Genomic DNA, 12,649 nt, shown 5'->3' on the forward strand with positions numbered 1-12,649 from the left:
TTAAATGTAATGAAGCTAAATTTGTGGAAAGGCGTAGTATGTTAGAAAGTAAATCTCACAGAAGTTTGAAAATGATAGATTTAGTTCAGTTGAACCTTGCCATATCCGAGTGTTCCATTTCAGCTCTCAGCCCAGTCCCAGTTCTTTTCTTTTTTGGATTTCAGATGTTTGTAGCAAGGTCATTTTCTACATCAAGTCTTCATATGTTTGTGTTACTGATTTAACTGGAAAATAAAAAGAGCTGATGTAATTCACTGTTAATAAAATTTGAGGAAGAACACTAGTCTGTCCTAAGGTTGTTATGTCCCCACATCTTGAATATTGTCTACTATTTCAGTCTCAAAATTCTGCTTGAAATGCCAACAAGCTTTCATGGAAAACATGCATCAGAGCAAAGCCTGAATAATTTATGCTTTGTAAACAGTTTAAATTATCTGATAGCAGTTATAAAAAAAAAAAAAAAAAGATTACATTTTAATGTTTTTGTTGTTGTTTTATTTTGTTTTTGTTTGATAGAAAAACCAGAAGATTCTGTAATAGTGAAGCTTGTGGTGAGCTTACTGCAGCTGTCCAAGATGGCAGTTAATCATGCAGGTGAAAAAGCAGTGCTGGGTAAGCTCATTAGTCCCACAGATCTCATAAGGCTGTCATTGCAAGCCAAAATTTGAAACTGTAGCAGTTCTCAGCATTACTTCCCACTGCTGTTTTGCATAAGCTGTTGGAAGTCCCCATCGTTAGAATGGTGTATCTTATTTTCAGTCACTGTATGTAACAGCTTTGACCAATAGTGTAAATTCTCATCAGTTTAGATCTTAATCTCTTCTATACTCAATAGAGACATCTGCCTTTATGTGGGTTCATTAGTAGACTGAAAAACAGCAGGAAGAATGGAAGAGAATTTAACTGAAAATGTGGAAAGCTTTTTTAGTGGAAATTAAAATAGTTGCTGTCCATCTTAAAGACTGTTGTGCGTCACTAAAATGATCCTCACCATTTAAGTTGAGCGCCAAGTGTGTTTTGACTGAAACTAAAATCCAAATCCCCTCTTCTTCGAGTGGGATGTACCTCCATGAAAGTTTTTTTTCTGAGTTTTGATGTCTAAAACAGCTGTATACATGCAATGAGAACTTTTGTCTTCATGTATGCTTTAGTATATAAGATTAACAAGTGGTGAATGCTGAGTAATTGCAACTCATGTTTATTTCAGTATCATACAGCATTCTTCAGCACCTCTGCTAGCTGTATGTTTCAGCCTTTTCTGTGCCATCTTTCCTTAGATGATTTGTTAAATGCAACCTATTTGCCTTCAGTTTATTTTATTTGCTCTGGGTGTTAAAAGCAATGTTGTAGAAGGTGGAGTGTTTTCAAGAAGCACGATGAGTATAAAGGAAAGAGCAATAAATACATTTTTGTTCCTTTCTAATAGAAATTTATATATATATATATATATCAGTGATTTTGGGGTCATTTTTTCCTTGTGTGTAGTCTTGTGTTTTTGTAATAATTTACTTGGAAGATAAATTATGAACACATTGAATCATTTTTAAGTAAAATACAGGTAGTAATTCTTACTGTGGTTACAGGCTTCTGTTGTGTGTTTATCATACCCTTAGGGAATGAAAATTGGTTTTTCCTAGTGGCTGTGATTCTGACCATTTGCCCTCAGTAACTTGGACACAAGCAAAAATAAAATCTGTGTCTGATTAAAACTAAATCCAGAATTTGAACAAAATTCAGAGCCTTACATACTATCAGAAAATTGAGTTAGGAAGCATAACTGTGTTATTGATGAGTCGTCTTAAGCTGTGAAAATTGTTTATACACTTGACTTTAATCATACAGCTTCTCAAATGATTGTTAATGTTTGTAGCTTTTATCCCATCATAATCTCAGTTTTGCTAATGCTTTACGCTAATCAAGTTGTTAGAACAACTTTTAAGGGCAATTCTTTGTTCTAGTGTGTGTAAGAATTCAAAATTACCTTCATTGCAGAAGCTGTTGGAAGTTGCTTAGGAGAAATAGGTCCCATGGATTTCTCCACTATTGCTCTTCAGCATGCTGAGAATGCACTGGATTCAAAAGCAGTGGACTTGCTTGAAGATAAGAAACTTCAGTGGGTTTTCATAATGTTAACTCATATAAATGCTGCTTTAACAGATAATTGGTGAGTGTATTTATTTAGTTCATTTTTGTTCAAAGCTTATTAGAGGCCGTTAAACTATATATTGTTCACATCTGCAAATGCATTTAGATTGTGCCTGTTAGTACTGAAAGATGTGTGCTTCTTCAAGGCTCAGTTTACTTACTCAGTCAAGCTAGAAACTGTCTGCTTCTTAGAAGAGGTTAGTAATGTTGTAGTGTAAATCCTGAGGCTTTTCTTTAAAGCAAAATATGGGATGACATATCCTATTCACAAACATTTTCTCGTTAGACATGCATGTTGTTAGATTATGGAATTCTTTGACTTGCATACTTACAAAGGTGACTTTGAAAGTGAAACAGTTAAACAATTATTAATCATAATATTCTCTATGCTATTATTTCAGTATTGATGTTAGAGCTGCTGCTGTTTCCTGCTTGAAAAACATATTAGCCACCAATTCTGGCAGTGAATTCTGGGAAATTTATAAGAATAAAGGTGATTCCATGTTAATCTATCTACAGCCCTTCAGAGTGTCTAAGAAGAAGGTACTTCTTTTGATACACCTTATTTATGTGATATAAGGGTAGAGAAAGCATAGAAATAAGTATAAAAAAAAGCAAATCTGAAAATGTTTATTGAAATGGGCATTATTGAATCCAAGGCTTGGTCTTTTCTTCTGTCTGCAAGTGCTGATGTTTTTGTACATTTCCTATTTTTTATTCCTATTTTAACATTTGGGGTTTCTTTATGTAGGAAATGACCAGTTTGATTTCGGAAAAGTGCATGCTTTCATTACTAGACAGACATTTTCTTTCTGATTACTTACTTCATAATACATTCTTTCTCCGGATTCCATTATTTGATACAAAAACTTGGTGGAAAATAGGTCAGAAAAAGTGTTATGTAATTAACCGTGTTATCAGACATTTCCTAATTTTCTAACTTTTGATTTTCAATTTACATGTAGCATCTAATATGGTCTTGTTGGTGTTACCGTTAAAGTTTTATTTTTAATATTTTCAGATTTCTTTGTGAAATGTTACATTTAATGAGCAAAGTTGATCAGTAAATTAATGTACAGTCCGTGTTTAATTGTACTGATTTCTGCACTCTGCAGAGGTTTTTTTTTAAATGATGCATTTATTTATATTTGTAGTATATACTTTTTTTCTTCTAGATTTTGGCAATGCCAGCTAATGATTCAGAGGCTTCTTCAGAAACTTTGGATGACACAAACTTGTGGATTCCCCTGGGAGAAAGTCATGAGACCTGGATCAAGAACCTAACCCGTTCAATATTGGACAGTGGAGGCGTACAAAATGAAGTTCTTCAGTTAATGAAGCCACTGTGTGAGGTGAGCTGAATGATACACAGACCTCTGTGGACGGTGATGTACGAAATTATGAGATTACTTAACTAGATATCAAATAGTAATTTCTACTATTAAGTTGAATTGTATACAATTTTCTCAGTAGTAAATTGGGTATTTTACTGTCAGATACTTCGGATGCTCATTAAATACATTCTTGAAATACAAGGTTTGGGTGAGAATTGTAATCACATCACCTCTACATGATTATATTAACCGAAGGCTAGTATAGTTCTATTGATGGTTGCATGTTTTTGTATACTTAATTCTCTTTCTTAAGTATTTTGTGTTTGTTTTGAATAGTTTACAGTCTTGTGTCTGAACTGGTACATTTCAGTTTTCAGTAAGAGAGTAGAGTGGCCATGAGGCTCTTGAGTTTGGTTATAACCTGAGTAAAAAGGACTTATGATTCCTTTACTTAGTAACTACTGTGCATAATTATATTCTAGGTGAAAACGGACTTGAGTCAAACTTTGCTTCCGTATCTGATTCATGACATCCTTCTTCATGATTCAGATGAATCTTGGCGAAATAGTTTGTCAGTTCATGTACGGAAGTTTTTTACTGCCTGTTGCAGATTTGCCTCATCTAGTAGATCTGCTACGCCACCAAATTCTGACTCAGGTAATGTTGCAATATTTTTCTTTCAGCTGAAATAGGGATTCTACTCTTAAAAATGTTATTGTCTTCTGACTTTGAATATGTGGTGCACACTTGTAGGCAGACAGAATTCTAAATACTTTTGTCCAATTATTTGATAAGTAGAAGTATCTGTGCTTTTGAAGCTCTTTCTTTGACAGGACACAAGTTGTTTATTCTCTATAGCCACTTTCCTTATTCACCAATGAGTAATGTTTATTACTTGCTGAATTCAGATGCAAGACTAAAACTTGGACTGTGTCTTAAAATCACTAAGGGGCAGTTAATTTTCTGTCTTACTAAAAAAAAAGCGTGAATAAAGGCAATTTTCACTTAGATTTTCCCCTTGGATAAGGGTTAACTCTTGCTTGAACATCTACTTGATGTTGGTGTTGGTCATTAAAGAGGCCTTTTCCATTCCAGCAGAAAGAGCTGTAATCCAAAAGAACTGTAGCTGAGTTTGAATAAAGCACTAAGTTACACTTGAAAGAAAGTACTGCTTTGGTATATTGAAATAGACTGAGATTTATTGGTCTTCCTTTTAGCCTGGGGATGTAACTTTGAATTGCTTTGTCTCACTGTAATGTACCTTCTAATCAAGCTGACAACTGTCCTTTCAAATTAGATTGTGGTTGCAGTGAGCAGAAATCTGTCTAAAAAGATCACCATTATTAGACTGTGGGAATGATATAATATGACTGAACTGATTTTCAGGATCTGAAGTCATGTGTTACTCTTAGCTGTGCCTGGCCCTTACTTGACACAAACACAGCAATTTCATGATAATATTCTTTTTTTTGTTCAGTAGCTACTCTACCATATCTTTCAACTCCATTCTTCGCTAAAGGAATGAGTCTGTACAATGTCTTTACAGGCAAGTCATACAAGCTTCAGGTTGCTGTAGAGTTGAAGGGAAGGCTTCAGTTTACACTAAGGTTGCTGTAAATGAGCCTAATGATAGGATATATCTTTAAGGCTCTTTTTAAAGATTCTGTCTAGCATAGCCATAAGGACTAGATCAGTATCCTTGCACATTTTTGAAGACAGGCAAGTTTTTATAAACTTCCAGTTAGTTCAGAATCAGGAGTGAAAAAATGATAGGGGTATCTTCAGACGTGATTCTGTGCACATCATCTTCCTGAGACAGTAAATGCAACATAAAGGACACTTACAAAATATGCTCATTATTTTCTCTTTTTGTATATGTCCTAGAGCAAGAAGCCCATGTTCTTAGAAGTTTGGATAAAGTATCTCGACGAACCATGCTTGCTGTTGTTGATTACTTAAGGAGGCAGAAGAGGTGACTTATGGCTTTTCAAAATGTTGTTTGGCTTTAGTTATGTCTTAAAATCTGTTGGTGGTCTAGATTAAGGAAAATAACATGTTTCTTAAAAGAATACAGATTTAGTAACGACCTTGTATTTGTTATGGAAAAAACTAGCTAGCCTTAAACTGCATTAACTATGCTGACAGAGTTTTCTGAAAACTTTTGATGTAATAAACTTTTTGTCGTACAAGGTTAGGATTTGGGGACTAGGGTGATGTTAGCCTTTGGAGGATTTTATAGTTGAGCTGGATTTATTTTCTTTAATGTTAGAGAGAAGGCCTCTTGAAACAGTATTAAAGTCTTTTTTTATCAGATCTCCTTCAGGTACAGTTTTTGATGACAGCTTCTGGCTAGATCTGAATTATCTTGAGGTTGCTGTAGCAGCACAGTCTTGTGCTGCTCACTTCACAGCCCTCCTCTACGCAGAAATCTATGCAGACAAGATAAATATAGACAAACAGCAAGAAAGGTAAGCCTTGAGAATTGCAGCTTCTTGAAATGTCTTGTAAAATTGATCATGTTTCACATATCCCAGTATTGTTTTATTATGTGAAAAGTCACTGAAGCTTTAAAATCAGGCTTTTGTACTGACATTTAAAACGTCTCTAACAGTCCTTCAAAATGATCCCTACCTTCCAAGTTTGCCAGATGTAGCACTCTCAAAATGATTGTAATTTTAATTACTAAGCAGAAAGAATTTGTGTGTTCTGGAGGAAGATGGCTAAAACTAATACTTTATTTAATCTTGCTTTTTAAATGAAGCACTTTTCAGGTTCTTTTTCTAGTAGTTAATAGTGTACCAGTGGTTAAATTATGTCCAAAAGTGAAGTAAGGGGAGAAGGTAACCACAGAATTATGGCCAGAATTGTGCAGTTTTAACTTCATTCATAATTTCTAGTGTAGAGCTGATCTTCTACTGGTCCATGTGGAAGGAGCTTTAAAATATAATGCACAATTATCTTTGACTTCTGCTTTAGCAAGATCCAATATGGAACTAATTTACTGGCTTCATTTCTGCCTGCAAATAACCCTAAATCAGAGAACATATAATGAGAATATGGTTTTAAGATGTCCTATGGTTGTTTTCAGTCTTTCAGAGAAGAGAGCATTTTTGCTTCAGGCACTCACAAAAGCAAATTAACAATTTGATTTAATAAAAATTAGACATTATGTACTTCCCAGGGGGGAAGCCAAAAAATAACAACCATGCCGAAAAAAAATGTTGAAATTCTTTGATGTTAATATTCTCAATTCAATTCATGTATTTTGCCATTCTGGTAAGAACCATTTTGAATAACCAGGAAACATAACAGTAGTGAATTGGCATTTGGTGTATGTGCCTTAATTCTCAGGTGTTCTTTTTTCATTTCTTTAGTTTTTTGTATGAAAATACATTTATCTTTACCAGTTCAAACATTTCTTGTAGGTCTTCCTTTAAGGCAGCTAAAAGTTTGACATTTGAAGAAGAAAGTGAAAAATCAACTATTGCCATTTTGAATGAAAAGAGTAAAGAAACTGGCATAAGTTTACAGGTATATGTGTGTGCTTAATAATCTTTGAGCTTATTTGTATAAATACAGTAAGTCTCACCTGAGCTAAAGATTAGTCTAGTTGAACTTTCAAATATAGTTTTTCAAGTTCTACCTTTGCTCAGAGTGAACTCAATGGCCTTGACAGACATGTTAAATGCAGTGTTTGTTCATGTACAACTCTCATTGGTGGCAGATTTTCAATGACAGCAAAGTGGACTTTGTTCCCCCAAAGAGCTGACCTTATGGTGGTAACCAGCCAAATAGAGTACTTCCGTTTTGTCATAGAGAAATGCTAATTAAAAACAGTGACCTATTGTAGCAAGTTGTGGTAACTTCAGAAATATAATTTCATATAAGTCTTACTGAATAAAGTCTGACTCAGTAGCCATAAATTCTGATTCAGTAGCCCTTTTGAAGATACTCCTTTCCTTAGTTCATTATTCTAGAGATATTCTAGAGAAATTACATAGTTCCAAGTTTTGCTATGGTACAAACTTTTCTTTCATTGATGATATTACTGAGATATTGTGTAAAAGAAAATCAATCAGTGGTAACAACAAATTAATGGAAGGGACCTCTGTTTATAAATATATATATGGTATGTATAAAATTCACTTGAACTAGTTCCAAGAAAGGACTCCTTATTTTATGGTGTATGTTTTAGGACCTTCTCATGGACATCTATAAAAGTATTGGAGAACCTGACAGTCTCTATGGCTGTGGTGGAGGAAGAATGTTACAGCCATTAGCACGGTATAATTTGTTAACGATCTTGTATTCTTTAAAGTCATTGGTTTCATTCCTTACTAAAGAACTTAAATTTAAAAGTTCTTTTTAACTTATGATAGGATAAGAACATATGAGCATGAAGCAGTATGGGATAAAGCTCTTCTAACATACGACCTTGAGGCAACCCTCCCTCCATCTACTCGCCAGGCAGGGATAATAGAGGTAATTTTATTTTTTAATAGGAAATGAACGTAGGAATTGATATCTGCTGAATTCAGTCATTTATTCACTAAAAGCAAGATTGCTCAGGACTCAGAGATCTCTTTGGTGATCAGATCCAGTCTTCTGTCATTATAGGTAGCCAAGCTATATGACATAAGACAAAAAAATATTTGTCCTGAAAACACCAAGGCTTATTGTCCTTTTGTCACTCACCTGTAATCTCTATCTTGGCTCATGAACTGTTGTGTGTTAAATATTAATGTTAAAAAATTCAAAATATATTTAATTTTACACACAGTTTGGGCAGCTCCTGAAATGATGGTATATAAAAAGTAATTGGTTATTTTTTTCCTTCTGATTCTTTTAACATCCACATTATGGCCATCTTACTGAAACTTGTATCTCATATGACATCAATAAATGGAGTTGATGTTGTCTTGTTTTGATGACTTAAACAGTGTTGCTTTTTTGTCCTAAAAATTGTTTGCACCACTTCTGTAATAACACAGGCACATCTGCATTACGCTTCATTTGATTTTCCTGTGTTACTTTTCTAACTATTTAGTGTCACTGCTAAACTTCCACAACATTTGCCAGTTCATATTGTCTTGACATATAATGTGGATAAGCGATCACAATTATAAAATCATGATGACTTTCAAGTGGATAGGAATTAAACAGTTGTAGGAAACTTCTTCAAATCCCCACGAGGAAAGAGCAGTAAACCCAGGCATGCTATGTAGGAATAATGGAATGGAGAAATGTGAGCAGATAGTTCATTTCAAACACATAATGGAAATTTTATTTCAGAGAGTGCCAGTGGCAGTAGTAATAAACCATTTTCTGAGTTTGTGGGTGTTAATAATGTGATTAATAGTTACGTTATTAAAAGCTTTTTATGTTGAGTTGAGAAGTTTTTATGGTTCTGCCTTACCAGCAAATGTTTCTTTGTTACCAAAGGTAAAACAAATCCTTTTAAAAAACAGTTCAGATTATCAAAGGAGGAAAAGCAGCTTTCATTAACTTTGTTAATTACAGGCTTTGCAGAATTTTGGACTTTGCCACACTCTTTCCATGTATTTAAAAGGACTGGAACATGAAAACACTGAGTGGTGTGCAGAACTCCAGGAGATACGCTACCAGGCTGCATGGAGGAATATGCAGTGGGACAGCATCTCATCTGTCAAGTAAACCAACTTACTTTTTTCACTTTCTTGAGAGAAAGACAGTGGTTTCAGTTCCCAGCAAACAGAAGACATTAGAAAATAATTTTTGCAATGCAGGTCACCTTCTTTATTTTAATAATTGAACTAAATGCCACCGTTTTTACTTAGACCTATTTTATATGTACTTCATTTTATATTATTTTCAGTTTCTTCCTGTTTGTTCATATCTTTTAACGCTCTTCCTAAGTGAAATTTTATGTTTTTACTCAGACAGTAGAAGTGTCTTAATTATGTATGAGAGTTACATACTCTATTTTTTAAAAATTTATGAGCAAATGAGAAAGATACTTTATGCCATGAAAGGTTAGCAAGAAAGGAATAAGAAAACAAGCATTGATTTGTAGCTACTTCATCATAAGGAGCAATATCTCCCCATGTACTGTGAAGTCTAGCAGCATCCTGGCTTGTATCAGAAGAAGTTCATAGGTTCATAGGTACATTAGGTTGGAAAGGACCTACAAGATCATCTAGTCCAACCATCCTCCTATCACCATCCCTACCTACTGAACTACTAAATCAAATCCCTTAGCACCTCATCTAAACGCTTCTTGAACAGCGCTAGGGATGGTGCCTCAACCACCTCCCTAGGCAGGCCATTCCAGTGCCTGACCACTCTTTCAGAAAAAAAATGTTTCCTCAGGTCTAATCTAAATCTTCCCCGGCGCAACTTGTGGCCATTCCCTCTCGTCCTGTCATTATTTATCAGGGAGAAGAGGCCCACCCCCTCCTCACCACAACCTAGTTGCTAGTAAAACTAGGGAAGTGATTGTCCTTTTGTACTCAGCTTTGTTGTGACCACATCTCAAGTACTTGTGTTCACTTTGGGGCCTGTTTCTACTAGAAAGGTACAGAGTTGTTGGTGAGCCCCAAAAGAGGGGAAGTGAAGCCATGAAGAGTCTGGAGAACAAGTCTGATGAGAAGCAGCTGAGGAAATTGGTATTATTTAGCATAGAGCAAAGGAGGGTCAGGGAGTTGGATCTTCTAGTCCATCAGTCTTTTCATCATCTTAGTGGCCATCTTTGTTGGACTCCTTCCATTGTGTCCATGTCTCTCTTGTACTAGTGGCCCAGAACTGGACATAGTACTCCAGGTGCAGCAACTAACACAGAATAGAAAAGGATCACTGTCCTTGACCTACAGTGATACTTTGCCTAATGCATCCAAGAATATCATTATTCTTCTCAGTGGCAAGGGCACATTGTTGCCTCATGTTCAGCTTGATGTTCACCGAGATCTCAAGGCCTTTTTCTGCAGAGCTGCTTTCCAGCTGAGTGTTTTCCATGTGTCCTGGTGCTTGGGGTTGTTCCTCTGGAGGTGCAGGATGCTCCTTGTTGAACTTCACAAAATCTTTAAAAGACAAGCAGGAAAAGCAGCATATAGAACAGGAAAAAATAAAAGAGAGAATGAGACTGTAAGAAACTGGAGGGTCAAGGAGAAGAAAAAAAAAAGTGGTTATGGGTGAAACAGAGAAATGTGGATAGAATTAATGGACGTGGAAAATGGATTTGAACTGTTTTCTTCCACCCTTCTTTTCTCTTTTTTTTTTTATTTTAAAATAATTTCTGAAGTTAAACTTAAAAATGCAGATACTGAATTGAAGATGTATACATACTGTAATGTATCTTTCAACACAATACCATGAAAAATACGTTATGATGAAGTTTTTATTGTACGGTTGTTTTTGTCTTATATTTACCTAACTGTGAACCTAAGCTCCAGTGTTCCAAATGTTTTGACTTCAATGTACTTTCTTTCCTTAGAAGAACACTTTGAATTTATAAAATACTGAACTAATTTGAAGTTTAAAAGGTTACATTAGAATTTTTGTCATGTCATGTTCATTGTCATGTGAAACAGCAGTTCATCCAGCCATAGATAATGTCCTCATAAAATATTCATCATAAAGACAGAACTGACTTCTTTGCAGAGATTTCCCCTTAATTTTATGTTTATTTTTTTTTAAGGAATGAGACAGGAGGACCAGGGTACCATGAATCATTGTATGATGCTCTTCAGTCTTTGCGAGATAAAGAATTTTCTACTATTTATGACACTCTTAAAGCTACCAGGTAAAAAGAAAACAAAAATAAACCATCTGTGTCGACATTCTGCTGTTAAAGGAGGTGGAGAGAGTATATGTGCACGTGCATGTGTGTTTGTTTGAAGTCACAGGTTCACTGTAAAAGCTATTACAGGGCTTTTGTGAGTTTAAATTAAGGCTCTTTCAAGGAATAATATTAGTTCTTCTGGACTGTAACTTAATTTTTTTTTTAAACTTGTGCCTATACAATTTGTGTGTTTATTAGAAATACATTTCTGTTAGTATGCATCCCTTATCTAGCCGTCCTCTTTAAACGGGTTTAGGTTCTGACTAGGTTTTTTTTCATGTCAGCTGTTACATATACTTTATTTATATTTATCGTATTTTCATTTATTGCCAAACATTTTTTTTAATTTAATGGTACTACAAAATCATATTTGATGTTTCATTTTTGTTCACTGTGTGGAAATTACATTGTGGATATCTGGAATTCTTTGTAGATATTAAAAACTGTTGCCAATTAAAACATCACTACTTCTCTGTTAAATCCATAGGGTGAATGAAGTAGAAGAGCTGTGCAAAGGCAGTCTGGAGTCTGTGTACACATTGTATCCAAGTCTTTGCAGATTGCAGCTAATTGGAGAACTGGAAAATATATGTCTGCTGTTTTCCAGGTATCTTTAAAGTATTGTTTTGTATTGCTTTTCCAGTTCTCTGAATATTGATGATCAGGTCTAGTACACAAATAAAATGACCTCACCAGAGGTCCAATTTTATTCCTAAACTTTTCACACTCCTCCTTAAAAAGTTATGGATTTTAGCATTGCAGTGGGAACACAAATACAGATGCTTTCTGTTTCCAGAATGGATTTATTCCTGGTCTTGTTTTAATTATTTGGAATAATTTATTGTTTAATTATTTGGAACTTTCCCACTATTGTATTTTAACGTAACTGTTTTCTTTTCTTTGTTTTGAGTTCCCTGGTGTACCTCAAGGCAGCAGCCCTGTCTCCTAGCTTTTAGTGTGCTGAAATACCTTCGTATTCTGTCCCTACAGATATTTCTGCTGAATCTACAGATATTCTACTGATATTTGAACCATAGAGCAGTATTACCATCAGCATTCCAGCTAAACTCTTAACATTGCTTTTTAGTAGTGCTATTAATATCTTACTTTTTTCTGCTGTAGTTGTGTGAGTTTGATTGTTTACAGGTATTTACAGTCATTTAGCATGTTAGGAGTATCACAAACCTTTGTATTTGCACTTAATGAACTATCTAAGAAAATCATGTGCACAGTGAAAACTTGTACTGGTAAAATGGCACGGAATTTGAATTTATTCCTATTTTAATCTGTATGTTACCTGTAGAACAAAATGGAAATTCTTCAAGTAGCCCAGTGACTGTGTGCATGTGATCCC

At 34.8% G+C, this 12,649-nt stretch overlaps 1 protein-coding gene across 1 annotated transcript in view; it reads left to right on the forward strand.

Moving 5' to 3' along the window:
* Positions 1-12,649, forward strand: part of ATM (ATM serine/threonine kinase) — a 60,426-nt gene that overhangs the window by 29,500 nt on the left and 18,277 nt on the right. Inside the window, exons 33-45 of the mRNA XM_065730059.1 lie at positions 517-612; positions 1,993-2,164; positions 2,547-2,688; positions 3,321-3,497; positions 3,962-4,136; positions 5,364-5,451; positions 5,792-5,947; positions 6,905-7,010; positions 7,675-7,763; positions 7,859-7,961; positions 9,000-9,148; positions 11,152-11,256; positions 11,783-11,902. Coding sequence (XP_065586131.1) covers positions 517-612; positions 1,993-2,164; positions 2,547-2,688; positions 3,321-3,497; positions 3,962-4,136; positions 5,364-5,451; positions 5,792-5,947; positions 6,905-7,010; positions 7,675-7,763; positions 7,859-7,961; positions 9,000-9,148; positions 11,152-11,256; positions 11,783-11,902 — 1,678 coding nt within the window. The remainder of the gene's footprint in view (positions 1-516; positions 613-1,992; positions 2,165-2,546; positions 2,689-3,320; positions 3,498-3,961; positions 4,137-5,363; positions 5,452-5,791; positions 5,948-6,904; positions 7,011-7,674; positions 7,764-7,858; positions 7,962-8,999; positions 9,149-11,151; positions 11,257-11,782; positions 11,903-12,649) is intronic.

Source organism: Cyrtonyx montezumae, unplaced genomic scaffold (genome assembly GCF_038088225.1).
Source record: "Cyrtonyx montezumae isolate F1298 unplaced genomic scaffold, pur_monq_1.0 scaffold_12, whole genome shotgun sequence".
In the NCBI taxonomy this organism is placed as follows: domain Eukaryota; kingdom Metazoa; phylum Chordata; class Aves; order Galliformes; family Odontophoridae; genus Cyrtonyx; species Cyrtonyx montezumae.